Source organism: Varanus komodoensis, unplaced genomic scaffold (genome assembly GCF_004798865.1).
Source record: "Varanus komodoensis strain SLA01 unplaced genomic scaffold, ASM479886v1 scaffold18_1, whole genome shotgun sequence".
Classification (NCBI taxonomy): Eukaryota; Metazoa; Chordata; class Lepidosauria; order Squamata; family Varanidae; genus Varanus; species Varanus komodoensis.
The window spans coordinates 3,103,386-3,124,982 of NW_025335548.1; the positions used below are offsets into that span (position 1 = coordinate 3,103,386).

Below are 21,597 nucleotides of genomic sequence, written 5' to 3' on the forward strand. Positions count from 1 at the left end.
GTTAATGGCTGGTAAAACTTGTGGTTTGATCCTGGGTTGGTATTGGGGTTTGGGGTGAACCCTGTATTTCAGATGAGGCATTTCCTCTTTGCGCATGCACAGCTTCCATGTAGCTTGAAGGGCCTGATCACGCCTCATCTTGGAAACTAAGCAGCATCAGGCCTGGTTGGAATCTGGATGGGGGACTTCAATGTTGTGAACCACCCAGAGAGCTTCGGCTATATGGGTGGTATAGAAATATAATTAATAATAATAACAACAACAACAACAACAACAACAAAGAATGCCACAACCTAATTCCAATGAAGAATTCCATTGCTTCCTCACAGTGCCGTCCAGTGGAGCTTTTCCGAGTGGGGTGAGGCCTGATACATTCTGGCCAGGAGAAGGAAGTGGTCGCACCTTTGGCAGCTACTGTGATGACTTTGCCCAGCATTTTAGGGGAAAAATCGCTCAGATTTGCCACGATCTAGACTCCACAGTTGATTTGAATCCAGTATGGGAGGTGTCCAGAGAGCCGTCTGGTCCAGCATTGTTGGATGAATTTCAGTTATTGCAGCCTGATAATGTGGACAAGGTGCTCGGAATGGTATGTCCCACCATCTGTCTCTTGGACCCCTGCCCCTCTTGGCTACTTAAAGAAGTCAGTTACAGGATTAGTCCCTGGGTCTGGGAGGTTGTCAATGCCTCACTGAGGGAGGGCTGGGCCCCTACCCCTTTGAAGGAGGCAGTGATCTGGTCTATTCTGAAGAAGGCATCCCTGGACCCAGAGGTGGCCGCCAATTTTAGACCAGTGGCCAACATCCCATTTCTGGGCAAGGTGTTAGAACATGTGGTGGCAGGACAACTCCAGGCACTCTTGGATGAAACGGATTATCTGGACCCATTTTAGTCCAGCTTCAGACCTGGTTATGGCACTGAATCTGCCTTGGTCGCCCTGTACGATGACCTGTGCAGGGAGAGGGACAGGGGGAGTGTGTCCCTGTTGCTTCTCCTGGGCCTCTGTGGCTTTTGATACCATTGACCATGGTATCCTCCTGGATAGGCTGGCTGGGTTAGGAGTAGGAGGCTCTGCTTGGCAGTGGTTCCACTCCTACCTGGCTGACCAACTCCAGAAGGTAGTGCTGGGGGACTATAGCTCTGCGCCATGGCAGTTGTGCCATGGGTTCCACAGGGCTCTATTTTGTCCCCCATGCTTTTCAACATCTACATGAAACTGCTGGGAGAGGTCATTAGGTTTGGGTTGCGATGCCACCGGTATGCGGATGACACCCAGCTCTACCTCTCATTTACATCTACTCCAGGTGAGGCGGTGGCTGTGCTGAACCAGTGCCTGGCCAAGGTAATGGGCTGGATGAGGGCCAATACACTGTTCAGCTGGTACAGAACAGAGCTGCCAGGCTGATGACAGGGACCAGTTGTTATTCTCATATAACGCCGGTCCTCTACCAGCTACACTGGTTTCCACTTGAAGCCCGGGCCCAATTCAAGGTGCTGGTTTTAACCTATAAGGCCCTGAATGGCTTGGGACCAGGATACCTGAAGGAGCGCCTCTTCCCTTACATGCCCTCACACCCCTTAAGATCTGCGGGAGAGGCTCTGCTCCGGGAGCCCTCTTTAAAGGAGATAAAAAGAACAACTACCTGGAGCAGGGCCTTCTCTCTCCCAGATTATGGAATGTGCTCCCTGGAGGGGTGCACCTGGTGCCAAGTCTATATTCTTTTTGGTGCCAGGTTAAAACCTTTTTATTTAATGGCCATTTTAAAAATTGATATTTTATCACTGAACAGTCAATTTTTTGCTTTTGGTTTTTTGTTCTTATGTAATCATTTATTGAATTTGTTATTTATAAAGATTATTTTATTGTTTTTAATTGTATATATTGTAAGCCTTCCTGAGATGCCAAGGTATGTGGTGACGGCATACAAAAGTTTTAAATACATACATACATACTGGGTTCATGCAACACAACAACCCATACTCAAGGTTGCTAGACACTGCATGAAAAGCCATAGTGGCTTATAAGGCAGGGGTGGCTTATGATGTTGTCTGAACACTGCCAGCATGGTTAACAAACCACCCTAGCTTTTAAACCACCCCAGCTTATTGTGCTGTGTGAACCTTGTCAGTCACACTAACAAATTGCAGTTTGCAAACCATGAACATCTCACTGTTCATCATGCAACAACAGACAATGGATTCTCCTCAGGGGTTGTTCATAGTTAACAAACAATGATTTGTTAGCGTGGCTCGATTCACACAATACAACAACTCACCTTTCAACAGTACATGACCAAGAAATACTAAATCTATATAGTCAGCCTAGCTGTGTTATGTGATCCAGTTTGCACAATCAAAACATGCCACAGTGTCTTAGACACTGTTGCATGTGCTAACCAAGATTTGCAGAATCAGGACCAGCTGCAGCTTGGTTCAGCATCATGATATACCATGGCCATGCCACAATTGTGCAAGTCATACCAGTGGCAGATGTACAACTCACAACAATGGCTTCTTTTGATTGTGTCACCCAAGCCCAGTACATGCTATGAGAAGAACATCATCAAACACAGTAGACTGTTAGGCTTTTTCAAGGGTTGCTTAACCTTCAAACAACATGCAGGTTTGCACAACGTGACAAGCCAGCCCCTCCCTTCCTGGCTTGCATGTGATCGTTGCACATTTTGGATCCCTGAAAGTTAATTAATCTATGGTGATTTATTGTGACTTTGCAACCAGGTAGGTCAGCATGTTGGATTGTGAACTGCCCTTTCACTAAAAGAAAGTACAATCCACTTGAGGCTCCCACTGGAAGAAAGGGGGGGGGGTGATTTTCACTGATTTAGCCTTTATTTATTTAATTATATACCAGCCCAATAGACGAGGCTCCCTGGGTAGTTAACAAAGTTACAATTCAACAAATTTTTAACACACACACATGACAATAAAATTGAAAGAACAAAAGCATAACTGCAACTGCTATTATTTAACACAGAAGCACAGCACTGGAACAGTAATAAAATGGGGTACATAAAAACAAAGTTAAAAAGTTAGATGGGTAAAATGCTGGGAAAGTATGCTGGGAAATGCCATCTTAGTCACCTGCCACTGAAAAGCAGACAACGCAGGCACCAGGTGCACCCCTTTAGAGAGTTCATTTGAAAACCTGGGTGACACGACTGAAAAAGCCCTCCTCCTAGTAGCAACCACCTCACTTCCTTTGGAGGGGGTTCCCAGAGAAGGACCCCTCAAAATGACCTCAGTCTCCAGGTAGATATATATGGCAGGAGATGATTCTTCAGATAGCCTGGCTCCAAGCCACTCAGTGCTTTGAAAGTTAGTACTAGCCCTTTGAATCAGGCCCAAACTTCAACTGGCAGCCAGTATAACTAGCAGAGGACTGGCGTAATGTGTTCTCATGAGCCAGGCCCCATTAACAGTCTTGCTGGTCTGTTTTTGGATCCGCTGAAATTTCTGGATCATTTTCAAAGGTAGCCCCAGGTACAGCACATTGCAGTAATCCAAACGAGAGAATACCAGAGCGTGGATAATTGCAGCAAGGCTCCGCCTGTTCAGACAGGGTCAGAGCTGGCCTATCAGTTTAAGCTGATAAAAAGGTGCTCTGTGCCACCTATGCCTCAAGTGAGTGGGGGCCCAGGAGCAGCCCCAATCTATAACCCTGTCCTTGAGGGGCATGCAGCCCCACCCAGAACTGGTTGGATATCACCCGACTGGAAGACGAACCACCCACTAGCAGCACCTTGTCTTGCTGGACTGAGTCTCCATTTTTTGGCCCTCATCCAGGCCATCACCATACTCAGACACTGATTCAAAGCAGCCATGGCCTCCCTTGGGTTTGAATAAAAAGAGGGGTAGAGCTGAGTGTCATCTGCATATTGGTGACACCTTGGCCCATACCTCTGGATAACCTCCCCCAGTGGTTTCATGTAGATATTAAATAGCATAGGGGATAAATAGGGTCCTGTGGCACTCCATGGCTCTGTGCCATGGCACAGAGCAATAACCCTCGCACCACCTTCTGGAAATGGCTGGTCAAGTGCCTTGCCCTCAAGCCTCTCCAGAAGGATACCATGGGGGATGGTATCAAAAGCTGCTGAGAGGTCCAGGGGAATCAACAGGATTGCACTCCCTTTGTCTTTCTCCTGGCAAAGGTCACCCCACAGAGCGAACAAGGCAGTGTCCATTCCAAAATCAGGTTTGAAGCATGACTGAAATGGATGTAGAAAATCAGTTTTATTCCAGAGTGCCTGGAGCTGTTCCGCCACCACCCACTCAAGCACCTTGCCCGGGAAGGGAATGTTGGCCACTGGGCAGCATTCCCCACTCTGGCTTCTGCCAGCAGAACACCCCATGAAGGGATTCCTACTTACGGGGACTTTAGATCCAGGTTAAGGTAACTACAAACTTTGGCTTCAGAACTATTATTCTTACTAACATGGTATTTTATATGAGAAAATAGTGTTCCATCTAAAACCATATTCTGATACGCTTCAGTTGAATAGACTCCCATGGTAGGGCAATAACAACAGATTATATCCAGTGTCAGTCTAATTTATGTTTCATAAATTTTAATGGGTCTACTCTAAGTAGCACTAACATTGGATACAACCAAATGTTAAGACTAAAAACACTCTCAGAACCGAACTGTAATTGTAATGTCAGTGTTAACAATAAGGTCAAACACTTATACATAAAATCACTCATATAAAAGGCACCACCAGAATAATTTACAATGTGAAACATCTACTTACTCATCCTTCAACCTGGCATTAAGATTAGGAAGTCCCATGTATTCACTAAGTTCTTGGAAGAATATTTTAACAAAAATCCTACTGGAAGAAGTTGTTGTTTCTTCACTTAGGGTTATGCATTCAAGGACCTACAAATTGAAGCACAAGGTCAAAATCAATTTTTCCTTTCAAAGAATCCAATTTACCACCTGTTCCCAAAGTACTATTTTCCTTGAAATGCGACAAATTCATGCAAGTGTGGGGTAACTTCGCAGCCATCATTGCAAAGTGTTGACATTTTCAGTTCATGTAACTATCAAGTCCTGATTCTCAATGGTTTATCTGAATGTTTCTGCCCCGAGGTGAAGCAGTCCACTAGGGCAGTGCCAAAATTAAAGTTGCACTCGGAAGATGATTGTTTTAACTGATTATGCCTACATTTTAAGTACTTCAAAGCAAAAAAACAAGCAAAGACAGATTTTGCCTTTTCAGAAAACAGGTTCATAAAGCAAGGGATAAAAATTTGTTCTACTTACACTCCACGGAAGTGAATCTGTATACAGAAGATGCGCAAACATCTTTGCAACATTCCTCAACTTATTTGTTTCTAACCGGTGTATCGTGTCATACTGCTCTTTGAAAATGCCTTCAAATGCTTCCATATATTCTTTCTTCAACATACAGAAACGCTAAAATGGAGGGACACAATTAAGAAAAACACATTTTAAAAAAAAACATGATGTGTACTAAATAGATAAATAATAAAAAGAGTGCAGAGGGCTTACTTTTCAGATTCTGGCTTGGAATCAAAGATTCCTGGGTACCCAAGGAAGACAGTAGGTGAGGTGAGAAGGTTAACGTGCACATAAAAATGCAACCGGGTGGGGGAAATCAGTGATCCCCATACAAGTATTCAACATGGCTCTCTTTCAGTGACAGGGACCTCTGCATCCAAGTCATAGAGAATTCTAAGTGCATTAACAAGATGAAGAAAGAGCAGGTCATGCAGGTTTTATCTCTGAAGAAAGCAACTTACCCCAGCCAATAAACCAAAGAATTTTTCATATGTTCTCTGTTGAGCACAACAATCAAGTATCATGTTGCACAGTTCTTTCTGTTAAAGGAAAGAAAAAACTCCTAAGGAAATCCTGAATATCAACTGAAAACAATTCCTAAGTTTCTAAAAAAACATATTACAAAACACCTTTAACACAGCAATGTAATATGGAAGGCACAGATGTATTCAGTTAAAAACAAACCTTGAAAACTAAAGCATATGGGTGGGAAAATGAAAGAATCAAATGTAAAACATGTTCAGCATACACTGGTGCTATGTATCTCAAACAGACCAACCTATTCTGAGTTATTTTCAGATTAAATTATTTTAATCATTCTGAAAGAAACATCAAATTTGCCACCCATAACAGGTTATTATCTAGTTGCTTTATTCTCCATATCACTTTATGCATTTTATCAGTACAAAGTGGGATTGGATGCAAGTGCAAGCCATCATATTAAGGGCAATTATTTTATATTAAGTAAAACAAAAAAGCACCATCAAGTAAATATCCAGAAAGAAATGAATATCTTTTTTTGATGCTAGGAGTTGTGGGGAAGGGCTAACTATCAATACTTTAAGAGCTTTCCCCGCTAATAATTACATTAGTTTGATATATGGGAACATATATTAACTTTTTATATTGCTCTATTGCAGTAATGTTGCAGTCAATCAGTTTTCATACAATAAAACAGGGCAAAATGCTGATGCTCTTGCTAATGGAGTCAGCATGACTTGCAAAACAAATTACTTTTTGGTCTCTTAACTGCAGTTACAATATTATAATATCCCCGAGGGTTAAAGTAATTAAATATTTTAACATTTTAATTAAATATTACAATGTTTTTTAGCAGAATATCTCGTGTAAACCATGTGCAGGAAAACAGATTTGCCTATAAAGATACTCTTGCTAGTTTATTCAAAACAAGCTGAGGTTATATCCAAAGAGTCCATCTTCCAGATTAAATGTTAAAATGTTTTTTAATTATTTTGCATGAATGTTGCAATGACAGTCACACAGCTGTTCTAGTAGCACATTATAGCTTTAAAGCTTAATAGTATCTTCTGTTTCACTTGGTGAACTCTTCTGCCGAATCCTACATATGTTTTATAAATCCATTGGCGGATCTGTGTGGCATCTGCATGAAAATGGAAGAAATTAAAGCCTATGCGAGAGCAAAGCAAATTTGAACATATTCATGTTGCACAGTCTACTGAATTTCTGCTACTCATGTGCAAGGGAAAAAGAACTAATTATCAAAGTTTCAAACCCTCACCACCAGAAGTCCTACTCAGGCTTCATTCTGGCTTTTAGAGTACACTTGGTGTTGCTCGTATTCTTTCAGGACAGCCTTTGTCACTTTAAAAATAAAATAGAGAACCGACGTGGAAGATATTTTCAAGTTACTGAATTCTAAACCAACAAATTCCTGTGCTTGTGTGATACAATTCCTGCTTCTTCCTCTACCCTTCTGGACATTAAAAGGCTGTGAGGCAATCTCCCATTGCTTGCATGGAGATTAGGGAAATGTTAGAAATAACTGCACAGATGAGTCCTGTTTCTCACCTTCTCCAAACTGGCGCAAGTAAGACCAAGCCCTTACATCCCACTAAATACCCTATTCTAGTATTTAGGCAACAGATTCATCTACAAACAGGACATGCAGAACCATACATCTCCCAGATAATTGTATAATGCAAGCTTGGTAGTGCTGAAATGTCTGCGGATTTCTTACTGAATATACAGATGACCCATCTGTCAAGTGGAGAAATAAAACAGTACTAAGGTGGATAAATGAAGGTTGAGTTACTAAACGTGAGTTACTTTCCATTTCTTCTCTATGAGTTAGATTGTATTAGACCAAAATCTGAAGGATGAAAAGCAGTACAGTGGATGTCTTTTCTTATCTCTCCTTTCAATCCCAGACATAAAAATGCATAGATACAGAACCAATACTCCCAATTTCTAACCATGCTTAAGAATCTGGAATGGGTCACATGCTCTCCTTCTAGTCCCCTCTATTGTGAGACACTCTAGCCCGCACACCCAGTTAATGCCAGCCAGATTCCTTCCAGATTGACTTCATAAAGGAGGCCACAGCCTTGAATTTATAAGAGCTCAGAAAGGCTGTCACAGATAGAAGAAGCAGTATCATGTAGGGGTTAAGCATGCGGGTTGCGGACTCAGGCAAACTAAGTTCTAGTCCCTGCTCAGCCATGGAGTCAACAGGGTGACTTTGGGCCAGTCACAGACTCTCAGCCTAACCTACCTCACAGGGTTGTTGTTGTCGGGATAAGATTGAGAGCTACAGGAGGAGAATGATGTAAGCCACTCTGAATTTGTTGGAAAAAGTGGGATATCAAACCAATACATAAATAAATAGGACATTTTGGAAGGCTTTGATTCATAGGGTTGCCGTAAATCAGAGATGACTTGATGACACATAGCAAGAACAGATTCCTTTTTAAACAGAGTCTGCAAAATGGATCTTCCACTTTGTTGCTACAGAAATTTGGGTTTGTTTTTACCATGGTTAACACTGGTGCAAAGGTGACCTCATCCATATAGGAAAGGATCCATAAGCAGGCAGTCTTGTTTCCCACTTCCAATTTCTTACCCACATTTAGTCTGCCCTGGACCACATGTGGTTCCTTTGACCACATGCCAGCTTCTACCCCACTTCCAAGAGCTTAGAATAGTATTTGCTTCAGCTGGACAATTAAAATGGTCAACACGAGAGACACTTCATCAAACTAAAGGTGAGTAAGTAGTCCTGAAAGGTAAAGAGGGAGGACAGAATATGTTTATAACTGCAGGTGCTTTGCCATCCCTAAATGCTTCCTCTTAAGTTTTACTCTGAAGTCAACACCATGTGCTATTATTTGCCCCAAAGCATTTTGCTGCTAGGCCACTTCTCTCACTCAGCATTCAGGATGCCTCAGATGGAAAAAAGACGACATTGTCAAAGGCAGTCTTTTAGCAGCATCTGGTTTCCTGGCAAACTTTATAAGCAATTGTGTTGGCACTGCTATTCTGCACCCTTTGGGACTGTCATTTGCTTATTTCTGCTGACAGTTTTCTTAGAATTTTTGTTTTACTTAAATGCATTTTCCTTCATTTTAACTTGATTTTCTATTCTAATTAGTGCAGGATAAAACTGTCACCCCTTTCCCAGCAACAGCAAATTAGGCCTGCAATTTTAACAGCTCAGTAAGGAAGGTGGCATTGAATATATCAATTTTCTAAGATCAAGCATGACATCATGACATAGCCATATTAAAAATTTGCATTGCATGAAGGAAGGTCTCCTTCCATCAGCAGAAACTTTTGATGCAGCAAGGGGATTCTGCTAGTTGCAAGGGAAACACCTCTTGTCAAACCCCCACCCCCCCAAAAAAACCCCGTTGTACCATCTTCCACATTGTTCTGAGGAACCTCCAGTTTCCCAGAACAGATTTCTTAATGGTGCAAGTGGTTGGAGGGGAATATGCAAAATCTGGCTACATCCTTTTACTGATGGATGTGGCCAACATGCAACCATTTATGTATGAGTGTCATATTCGATAAATTTAAATTTACATTCTTACGGTATATTATAGCTGGCCACACTTTTGTCCATAAGAACAATTATTTAAGAAGCATTATTAAAATTGACTCCATATTAAAAGAGTCTGTATTTGGATGGGAAATTCCATGTACAGATGACCAAAACACTGCTCTTTTCTGTGGAACTTACTTCACACTTCCCCCTCACCTTTAAAGTAAGCTAATTCTTTCTGCATCACTTTATTAGGTTAATACTGGGATCCCAACTAAAGAAAACCCCCAAATCATGCTAATCTCATATTATAACAAGAAATGTATAGATCTTCTAAATTGGTTCTCTTCTTCTAAAGAGTATAAAAGAGAATTAATTATACAAATCTTAAAACTAATACACATGAATGTCTGTAAAAGTTATCATGCAAAAACTTAATCTAGTGAAACAGTATCAAGCATGTCTGCCAAGCTATCCCAGGCTTCCTCATGTGGAGCGGGGGGGGGGGCAGGGGCAGAGGAGGCACTACAGTTTAACTCTGGATAGCTAACCAGAGTTAACAAACCAACACAGGAACAGAACCCTGTCATATCTACCATGGTGCTACCATGGATGTCCTACATCCCATCTTAGTTGGCCCCAAAAATCCTATTGCCTCCGTTTCCCTTTAGCAATCTGGAGAGTAAACAGCTAGCTGAACAGATGCAGCATAGGTTTAGCAGCCATCTAACATTTCATATGATGGAAATACAAAAAATTAAAAAAGCAAATGTTTGGGATGTAGTCAACCAAGCTTGCTTATTCCAGCTGCTTGTCCCAGAACCCCATTTCTCCAATTGCGTTTGCACAGCTTTGCTTGGTGCTGCGTTTATCTGTCCAAGGAAACACAACATACAGCTATGCTGGCTACATTCGAGGAACACCTTTTCCTGCCTATACTCTCTCCCTGACCAGGTCAGAAGATACTCTTTTGCTAGGTACCTATTTGTGCTAGTGGCAGGCAGTTGCTACAACCAGGTGGGCCCATCGAACAATTTCGAAAACTATCTTAGGCACATCCACAAAATGGCTGCCATGGGAGGCATGGTGAGTCACCAAGAACAAGTAACCAGCCCAAAAGGCCAAATTAAAGGCAGTGTTAGGAGGAGCAGGTACTGTGGGGTCTCCAAGAAAGAGTGCCAGTGGGCACCATGTTGCCTGCCCCAGAGTTATGCCTTAAATGGAAGAAACTGCTGGATAAAAGAAAAATAAATTTACTGGAGAAATTTACTCATCTATTTACAAAAATGAGTGATACGAGTCAAAGAAAGTCATAATAGTAGAAGAATGTGCCCAGACAGAGATTTCACATCAGTGTGCAAACCTAGAGAATGGCCTATTCTTGGACATATCATGAAAACATCATCATGTGAATAGGCGAGAAATTTGGACTTGCACACCTTCCTTCCATTCTGCTAAAATTGTGCGATTAGAAGCCTATCTTTCACTAGCTGCTGCTACATCTGAAAAGAATGTGCTGAGGTTAGTCTAAATTGTGGCTTTTCAGTAAATCAGGATTTGTAAACCATGGTTTGATCCTGTGTTGTTTCAATGAACTGTCTAAATTAACCACTGCATGGCCTTTTTGGATGCAGTCAGCAAAGAACTGGAAGCTCTTTGCCTCTTTCCAGCCTCCTCATAGCTTTGACAAAGGAGGGAAGCTTGCTCATATAGCATAAATAGGAGTCAGTTACTCATAGGGCAAGGAAACACTGTTCCCCTCACTTTCCCTACTGAGTGTAGAGAGTGAAGCTAAAAGGCTCCTTGAAAGCTCCTAGCCCAAGTGTGAAAATACTTCCTATATCCTACCAGGAGAACAGAAAGAAAGGAAACGTGCTTCTGAGAGGATGCTCGAAAGAGTTCTGACTTTCTTCACCTTGACCCTTTGTGGGCAGGTGTGACTTCTGTAGAACCATTTCATAACAGTCAGCAAAGCAACACACAATATAACTTTCCAGAAATATTTGCTTTCAGCCTCTAGAATTGCTCAGTCACAATGCTTTTCATCTGTTACAAATCTGCATTTCAGCAGAGCAAACATTTTACGCACAGAGCAACACAGCATCAGCTTTCAATGTTCTATTTTGAGGGCATATTACTGGTAAGGAAGAAAATCATCAACATTAACTACTGCTTGATTTACTATTCATACTTTTTTAAAAAGTATCATTCTGGAAAAGGTACAGATTTAATCAAAATTTAGCTGATTCCTCATGTATTAGCCAATATACTATGTAATATGATGAATAGTGTCAATATCAAAATAATAAAAAGATATTTCATCCAGAAATAGAAGAGCAAAAAAGGCATGAGGGAGAATTACCGTTTGGCTCTCAGGAAAATCCATCTTCAGCAATTTATGCGCACATTCTTCAAAGTCTAAACTATAAAGGGGGGAAAAAAGTGTGTCCAGAACTGATTTTCAACCATAACAGCTTATAAAACTTCTGTGTTAACAATATGTTTTGTATTAAAAAGGCAAAATCTGGGGGGTCATAAACATCCAAGTGATAATGCATTTAAGCATTCTTTTAGAAAAACAGGAATTAAGTCATCTATTTTCCAAGTTTCAGATGTGAGAATCTCTTCAAGAGGTACAAGAACCTCTGAACAGAACCGCCAAACAGCCTACCTCCACCACAGATTTCCATTTATCTCCTTTCACTTATCAGGGGAAAACCATGCAAATCCATGGACTTTAGATAACCGGCTAGCATGGGCACAGTTGCAAAAAATCCATTAAAAGGGAAAAGTGCATAAATCAATACTGTCGCTGCAGTTAACTGAAAATCCACCACATTTTCTCCTCAGACGTTTCATTAACAAGCACAACAAATTTAACAAGCTTTTAACAAAACTGTTGTTGAAAAACAATTCTATTTTAGTAATTTAAATATTTGTATATGAAAGACAGCCAAGACCAATAGATTTTCAGACAGACTAAAAACAAAATGACTCCAATTTGTGAGTCATTATTGCTACAACATCATCCTAAACAGAAATGTGCCATGTCTAGCAAATAAACAAATGAGAACATTTTGGCCTTCTAAAACGTTGTTTCAGGATGTCTTCATATAAAAAATATTAATGATCAGTGTAAAAAGGACAATAAAAACATCCTGTTCATTAACAAAGTCTCTTAAAACCAAGCAAATCTCTTCAAACACTGTTCCCTGTCATTCTCTACCCACCCACCCCTGATGCAAATACAGGTACACATATTGACTAAGTTGCTTTTTTCTTCTAGAGATATTCCTTTAACAGTATTCTAGAGCCTATAAAGAAGAATTCTGCTTCTAAGGATTTAGATCTATGAACTCTGCAACCAGAATTTAATCCTCCCACGTCTAATGTGCTAGCTTGCAAAAATGTCTGCAATTATAGAGGAAGAACATCACATTTCAACTGAGAACTATATTTCATCTTACCTTGACTGAATTGCAAGGTAAATGGTTCGTCGGAAGGAGACCAAGTTAATTTCTGTTTTATCATGGATGGTCACCTTTTGTCCTTGAAGAGTGCAGGGGCACACAAAGAATTAAGATACAGAAGTTAGAACTGAAAGCATTATAAATATACTGTTTAAGACACAATGGTTTGAAAATGCATCATCCATGATTAAATACCAATAGATTGTATTCAATTGTGGTGTTGCACTAGCTGATAGCATGAACACTTCCATAATGTGCGACATCTAATTTATACCTCCATACCCCCTCCAATCTACTCCTGATGTTTGTGGATGATATGGGTATATGCCATGGAGAGCTGAAATAGGCAAAGGGGAGTCAGTGGAAGTGGGTATTTTGGCAGGCTTCACCTAACACAACAAGCAAATCTGCATGGTTCCAATGTTTCATGGGTATTTTACCATGATTTACCTAACAGAAAATCAAGTGTTTTCTACTTTATTATAGTTTCCAGCTTCTCTGCTATCTCCTCCCAACTGTTGGCACATATTCCATCAGCCATTGTGCCTGAAATTCAATCCCAAGGTGCATCCCTCCCTGCCTGTGCCACCTGCCTCTTTCTCACCAGTATGGACAAAGAGGCTGGATGGGTGGAGCAGCTCCTACACTTTCCTTTCCTTCCAGAGGACTCTGTGGTAGCTGCCTACCAGGACTCTGGAAACCATGATCATAGGTTAACAAAATAAGCCATGGTGGTACAAAGAAACCATACAACAAACAATTGTTTCTTATCATGGTTTTTAAGGAACAAATTTACTACGGTGAAATACCACGGCTAGGTTCAGATATCACAACAGACCAACAACGGTAAAAAACCATCATGGCTTGTCATGTTATCTGAATTCATCACTTGTGTGAACAGACATGCTTTGCACTAACACAAACCCACTACCGGATATAACTCAATATTTATATATCTTATTACAAAAAGGTATTATGAATTATAGTACGACAGCCAAGCTAACACAAAGATGAGTGTAACAATCAATCTATCTTTGCTTTCCTAGATGGAAACACCTATATTACCACCTAACTAGCCTTGCAACTACACTCACAGAAGTTACTAGCCCACAAAAATGCCGGGTAAATAACTTTCCACCCACATAACTACGTACTTGTGCCACAGAAGGAAAATGAAAGAAAACCAACTGTTGGAAACCTACCTAACTTGCTCAGAGCAAGCAAAAACTGCTTCTAGACAACCCACCAAGCCACACTCCCAATGTATGCACATGAGCATCACATTGTCATAAATGTATTTAGGGCAGACAGAAGCAGTTCAGATTGTGGGGAAGAAAAAGGCTGGGCTTGGAGACTTTTTCGAAAAAACATATATCTTCAATTATTTCCTAATGTATCTCACATCAATTTGCTAATTAAGAATACGCATTAAAATTATAGATGAGAAAAACAGTACCATTCATAATTACAGCTATTTAGCGCAATACTCTTCATGGCAGAGGGACATGTTTGAAAAAAAATGAAAGTATTCTAGTGCCCTGACCCAAAGACACATGTGCACTAATATGTGCAATGCCTGCGCACACAGACTGCCACATTAATTCAAAAAGGGAGCCATAACCTGTGCATACAAACTGGTTCTGGGAGAAGGGGTTCTCCTGTTATGGTAAGAGCACAATGGATTGCGCCTATAGGCTGAACAGCATAGCACTCATAATATCAGGCCCTAACCAAACTACTCTGAATTAGAATACTGTCCTACTTTTTGTGGGAGTTGCCTCTAGAGTTTCCATATGAGCAATGCAAGCGATGACCAACTTGTGTATTTGACATGTGCTATTTTTATTATTTTCTGGGAATCAAAAATTTTTCAATTCCTAAGAGCACTGCTGAAAGTGCTAGGAGGCCATCTCAAACTCTTCTTGCATACTTGTCTAACCACTCTCTATTTCCAACAAGTCTGTGACATTGTTTTAAATTACTATAGAGTTTCATCAGTTGTTGACTTAAAGAAAATGAAATGCTGCTTTCTTTTGTAAGGCATACTTCCCTAGTCCTAAAGAATGAAATAGGCTTCTAAAATCTAAACTTAACATTTAAGGCGATAAGGGATGCATGTGAACTTCAAGAAAGCAGGACTTACACCCACGGTTTTGAGGAAAGGAAGTAGTGTTAAGGTGCAAGTGCTTACCCAAATTAAACATTTTAAACTTCATTGTCAGTGGACTTATTTAAACTGTCTTAACTTTTCTATTGAACCCAATGGATCATTAAAGTGGTGCTTAGTTTTGGCTTGATTATGTCCATTATATAGCCAAAATGAGGATGATAAAGCACATCACTTCATAACAGTGGTTATTAAGAGAATCTATTTCAGCAAAGAAAAATGAAAAAAGTGATATGCTTCTGTATAAAACCTTCAAACAACATCCATACATACTTTTACAATGATACAGATAGGTGGGAAGAAATCTACTTTGAAATGTCAGTAAAATAAGAAACCTGGGATAGAACCTCTTCTCTCAACAAAAGTAGTTCCAAATGACCAAGGAAACATTGGGCTTGTGTTTCCCAAATATTTGAAGTTGAAAGGACTTTCAAAAGCAAAGTATGAGGTGTACAGAAATCTCTTACCTAATTTAAAGATCCTGCTAGGAACCACAAATGTAGATACTTGAATCCAAATTTAAGGAAATGCAATAGATATCTCAAATCAGGCTTTTGTCAAGAATTTTGCCCAGGCAGAACCCTGACTTGAGAATGGCAAGTGCAGTAAGTCGGATAGTCTATTATTAACCTAAAAGCACTTCTGCATTCAAATCAATCTACACATCCATAGTACTTTCAATGAAACTGACAGGAAAACATGCACTAGTCATGTAAAGGCAAAACCAAAATCAAACTTTTGTTCCTTCAAAAGGAGTGACAGCTTAACCTAAACAAAAGTCAATTTACTATACTGGCATACTGAACTTCCACAATGCCAGGTAGCCCATAAAGCTGTTTCACCCTTACCTTCTTCATCCTCCTCATCCTCTTTATCCTCCTCCTCCTCTTCTTCTTCCTCACTACTTCCACCATCTTGACCAGCTTCTGAATCACTGTCACCTTCATCAAGAATTTCTACAGTAAAGATAAAATTAAGTAAATGTTAGATCGTGCAGAGCTAAGTCAGAAGATGACATTCAGAATCAGATACCCACGTATTTGAAACAGGATGCTTCAGAGCTGAAATAAGGAATGTGGTAGTTTTAGGATGCAATCCTAATTTTATTTACTCAGGAGTAAATCCCATTGCTCTCAGTGGGACTTAATTTTGAGTAAATAAGTACAGGATTGCACTGTTCATATCCTGCAATACCCCAGGACTTTAACATATATAAGCCTGAGGGGAGGGGGTTCAATACGATAACTGAATCATTTAAAGACACAAACATTGCTAGAAAGGCAAAACACTCCCCAGCTCTAGATCAAAATAAAATCCGGATAGTTTTCCAAAAGATGCACCATTATTAGCATAAGACAAATAAAAATTAAAACACTGTTTTTGTCTTGATCGTTGTTTTCACTTCAACTACATCCAAAGTACTAGTCATAACATGCTTACACTCTTATCATGAGCTTCATTATTGTTATTATTATATTTTTATACTGCCCATAGCCAAAGCTCTCTGGGCAGTTTCCAACAATAGTACAACCATGCAAAACTAAAACAACTTTGAGCCACAAACCTTTTCTCAGAGCTTTGTACTTCTCTTCATTCTCCATAAAGTTAGGATCCATCTTGAACACATCTTCACAAAAAAGAGAAAAGAAAAAGGCCAAAATTATGGCAGGCTCCTTAAAAGAAATTACAAATAACAGAGACTGAAAAGTTCAATTTCAACATCATTCTCACTAAGAACATCTTCTTGATTATAGTCATCTTCCAAAGGTAGCATATGAGTGACTTGATCTTCCTCCTCCACAAGATCCAGTCCTTCTGGAATTATTGGGTGATCTTTGAACCCATCTTTACGCACAGCAAACATTACTTCTATCATGTACTGAACTCGTTTGTCTGTTTCAGATTCATGCAGAATGTGACGAAGGCGGTCAAAGATGGCTGTAGTTTTAAAAACAAAAGCAAGGTGCAAGTTAGTTTAGTGAGATGGTAGGAAATCAAGAAGGCAATCTCTCAGCAGTACATACATACCATTAACACCTCTAGGAGACACTTCAGTCAATTTAAGGCCACATTCCTTTAAAAATCCAATTGCTACTTCAATACTGTCATCTGTAGGTCTTTCCAGAAGCAACGTGAGCATTTCCAAGCATAAAACTTCATGAGCCTTACCAAGAAGAACACAAACTTTGTTACAAATTAAATTCCTCTTATTGCAGATATTTGAAATATATACATTTAAAGTAGTTAACAAAACACAGCACAGCTTCAGAGAAAGGAGCAATTTGCTCTGCTCCCCAAGAGGTGCTCTGGACATAAGGGTCCTAACCAGGAGCCCCTCACTTCACCCCATTTTGCAGGTCAAGGGAGTTTCAAGAGCAGTTTCAGTGCAGGAATTTGCTGGTTGAAGTCATGTCAAGCTGGGTGGATGGGTGTGGCACAGGCAGCTCTCTGATCCTCTTTTAACAAGGGCTTAAGTGAGGCTTGAAAGGAAAACACAATAGTTCTATCAGCAGACTCACCCCCCCCCCCATGAATCAAGAAATTATAAAGAGCTCCCTTAACCCTCCTCTCGCCATGACTTTGACTGGGTCCTTCTGCCATGAACCTCGGCTGTGCATTGCTACTTGCCTCATTTAGTCTTCAACAAAACTGTTGAGGTGCATAAGGGAGAGATTCTGGCAAAGCCCTTTCGCTGTTCACACCATTGTGGGGGAGGGGGAAGGCCAGGGTCTCCAATGTAACTTCTCTTGACCCACAAGTCTCCTTTCCCCTAACTTTTATAGTATTACTCAATATTTAAATTGGAAATATCCATTGAACTGGGAGGCCAGCATGCTGCAAAACAAAATCCACACCAAATTTCTTGCAGACCCCAACTCTTTCCTTATACCTAGGCCCTTGGAGATGCTATTTTTTCTTACAGTCATGCTATTTTTTCTTACAGTCCCACTGGTTTGCTTTCTGGGAAGTAAAGTGTTTTGTTACCGGCCATGGCAGCTGTCTTATGAATGGAAAAGTGCTCCTTCTATGACAGTCATTTTGTGAGAGAGCTCACAGCAGTCTTGCAAATTTCCACATTTGCCATCTGACCCAAAAAGGCTGGGCATCATTGGCTTAAGGGGTATGCATCTTAACCCCGAGACACTTTTTTCATCTGCACATGGGGCAGGGAAGAACAGTGACAAGGTTGGTAGCACGTGCAATCAGAGATCTGATGAACAACTCTGGAAATGAGATTAAGAGCCCCTCCTCCAGTTGCTCAATCTGCTCTGGATTGTAACTATTTGTTTATGTACAAGAACAGGATTATTATAGCTTCTTCTATTTAAACTAGAAACAGCTGTAAGGGATAGAGCTTACACACTGAAAATGGAGGACATGCACAGTTCACTCTCCTGTGGAATGTTAACACACACACACACACCAGAGAGGCAAACAGACAGAGACACTGCCTATATTTGAGAAACACATCCAAATTCTGTGATTAGTAAAGTTAACTGAACTCATTATCTTGAAAAATGAGGCTCGCAAAAGTCAAATAAACAAACATGTGAAGCATGGGTCTTCTTTATTAGGGAACAGTCATTAATGGTTGCTCTTTCTATGAAACAACTGGAATGTGTTTGGCACTTGATTACTGAAGCAAACTGCTTCATTTCATTAGAGCTGCAATTCTGCTTTGACTTCTTCGGGTGCAGACCTTATTCAGGTGATCTAAGGGGGGAAATGTTCTGTACGTGTGGATGCTAAGTCAGCTAGATGGGAAATTGCAGGTAAAAGACTGCATTCTTAAAATACCAACCATGAAACCTTATTACTTGGCTATTCTTTGATATTCAAAGCAACAGTGACTGCAGAGATGCTATTAGGGACACAGAATATCTTACCACATTCTGATTCATAAGATGGGCAACAAACTTGGAAGCTGTTAGGCAAAGTTGCTGCAAAACAAAACGTAAAGTTACATATTACTCTGAGTGAAATTCTTATGTCTGCTTTTATATCCTATCCTAACCCTAAGGCTCCAAGTGACTTACATACATATTTAATACGTTACATTTTTTAAGAGCCTTCTTCCCTTGCTATTAGGGAGGAAAGGAGCAGGATTTGGGTGGGGGGGCGGGGGGGGGGGAAGAAACATTAGGCAGTAGTTCATCTTCAGGTCAGTAGTAGCTCATCTTCAGGCCAATAGAGTACAGTTATAAGACCCATTAAATACTTAGTGTATTCTATTAGTCTTAAGTAATGAGTCTCATTTACTTCACAGGTTCTACTTTAAGTAGGGCCATATCTGGATCTAAGCCAGTGACTGCATTTCACTGTGTCTTTCAGTAAGTTACAACCTGCATTATTTGTGTGGATGTAGACAGGTTGTTCCCTTCTGCCAAACACATAAATTACAGTTGCGGTGAACAGATTACGAAGATGATGCACTGCACGCTGTTTCAGGACATTCTTCAAGCAATGCGCTCAGCAGCCACCAAGCTCTAGGCTATTTGCCAAGATGCAGCTTGCTGCCCCTGAGGTAGCAGCAGATTTCTGGAAACACTTAAACCAGCCTTCACCAGCTTGGTGCTCTCCACACATGCTGGACTAGAACTCCCATGCTGGCTGCAGGATGCTGGGAGCTGCTCTCCCACATATCGAAAGGACACCAGGCTGGGGAATACAGGCTTAGGTGATCTAGCACTCTTGGGAGTCCCATTACTCAGTAGGCCAGTTCAGGCTCTAGTCTCAAATTCCTCTACATACACAAATTTCACTATATATACTATAGCAAATGCATCCTCACCTGATGGATGTAACAATGTTCTTAAAAACTGTTGTTATCAGGATAAGATCAGTTGTAATCTTGTAAAGTAAGGGCGGAGTTTTGGCAAAACCATGTTACCTGGCAAAACCATGTTACTTTTTTGACAGAAAAGTGGGGGTTAGGGCAAGGTTTAAAGTACAGCTTTAGATTTGTGGCATTCTCTGAAATTTGTTTCTAATAATTATGCAAGACCTTTTCAGCCTATGCAGGGCTGCTTTTCCACAAGCAAAACAGTCAGGGGCCAGCACCAAAATGGGTGAAGCTAGAGTTTCAGTGGCAGAGACCTGCTTCCTGACTGTGATATTCCACAAGAGAGAGCTGTGGGGATAAGAACAGTAAAACAACTTGCAAATGAAAAGCCTGATCTAGTTGCTTAGTTAGAAATGTTTATTCTCTTGGTGCTATCTCTGCCACCCTGCACAACTCTGCAGCTATCCGCTCATATTCCTCTAGCAATGCCATCACCCTCTTGTGCCTTGGGTTCCACTGGAATGTATGTGAGCAGAAGAAGCAAAACTGCTAGTTGACCATTTTAGGAATATACAGTCTCTGTAAGCCAGCCTTCCCCAGAGGCATTTGGACTGCAACTCCCAGAATTCCTATCCAGCAGGTCCATCGACTGGGAATTCTAGGTGCTGCAGTCTAAACATGTCTGAAAGGCACAAGTTGGGGAAGGCTGCTATATAATGTATGTTTGTACAACAAAAGTACCACTCCATTATGTTGGAGACAGACATTGCAATCATCTCATTTTCACCTCACAGAATTACAGGTTGTTTTGCATTATTCCTAATCCAAAATGCTGAAAACATAAGGCATTTAAGGCTAGAGGACTTTTAGATTTAATATAGCAAACAGCACAGTTATGTACTATATTATACACAATGAATTTCATGTTATCGTAGTAGTAAAATAGGTTTAGAATTCCCAGGACAATAAGGATTTCATGGGGTTTTTTTCCAAATTGCCTTTCTGGGAGGAAAGGGTACAGAATGTCCACCACCCCGGCTAACAAATAGCTTCAAAATTCCCAGATATTTTGCTTTTCTGGATTTTTCCTGATGATCACATAATGCATAATTCTTAAACATATTAATGCAGGAATAAATTTCACTGAACATACAGATGTATCTCATAATATAAACAAGACAGCATTGCCATAAATCTCATCCTGTCATTTGGCACTGTAACTTTTCTTACATACCTTATCATTTCTTCTGTAACCTTTGCGGAAATTTAAAATAAGCCTCTTGAGTATCAGTTCACCAGTATTTGGAAACTTTGAATTGATGATTGCTACAACTGCTGCATAAACATGAGTGAAGATTGGTGAAGCACTCTGTGCTTGGAGAATGGACCTTGACAGCAGTCCCCTGCAAATGAGAACGCAAATCACTGAAGCAACTTTCTAAAAGAGAAAGAAGTCTGTGGGATAGATCCAGATTGCAAAGCATCTCCAGGGGCTGCCAGAAGTCATCATTGCCCCCAAAATACACAGCACCCAGTCCAGCCTCCTGAAAATGTCATATAGAGGGCCAGGGCCCTGCTGAACAGGCTCCACTGAGGTGCAGAAGGGAATTCCCCCAAATTGGGTGGCACCACCATCTGTAAGCAGGGCTCCTTTCATGGAAGGTAGTTCTGATTTTCAGGGATTCCTGAACATATATCCTAGCAATCTCAAGATATCCAGTGGCTTTCCTAGATGGCATTATTTTGAATTTCTATTTTATCAATTACCAACTACAACTACCTAACATTCCCTAAGAGTGTTTTCGGCTTTCCACCTTTTTTGTTGCTTCA

The 21,597-nt window shown here is 40.6% G+C and overlaps 1 protein-coding gene across 2 annotated transcripts in view; it reads right to left on the reverse strand.

Moving 5' to 3' along the window:
- The window catches only part of CWC22 (CWC22 spliceosome associated protein homolog), a 48,059-nt gene that overhangs the window by 12,267 nt on the left and 14,195 nt on the right, over nt 1-21,597 (reverse strand). For both annotated transcript variants that reach the window (XM_044426992.1, XM_044426993.1), the window contains exons 7-17: nt 21,002-21,170; nt 18,872-18,925; nt 17,013-17,148; nt 16,716-16,922; nt 16,549-16,611; nt 15,833-15,940; nt 12,815-12,896; nt 11,710-11,770; nt 5,788-5,865; nt 5,288-5,440; nt 4,773-4,900 (exon numbers count right to left, since the gene is read on the reverse strand). In XM_044426992.1, the coding sequence (XP_044282927.1) occupies nt 4,773-4,900; nt 5,288-5,440; nt 5,788-5,865; nt 11,710-11,770; nt 12,815-12,896; nt 15,833-15,940; nt 16,549-16,611; nt 16,716-16,922; nt 17,013-17,148; nt 18,872-18,925; nt 21,002-21,170 (1,239 nt within the window). The remainder of the gene's footprint in view (nt 1-4,772; nt 4,901-5,287; nt 5,441-5,787; nt 5,866-11,709; nt 11,771-12,814; nt 12,897-15,832; nt 15,941-16,548; nt 16,612-16,715; nt 16,923-17,012; nt 17,149-18,871; nt 18,926-21,001; nt 21,171-21,597) is intronic.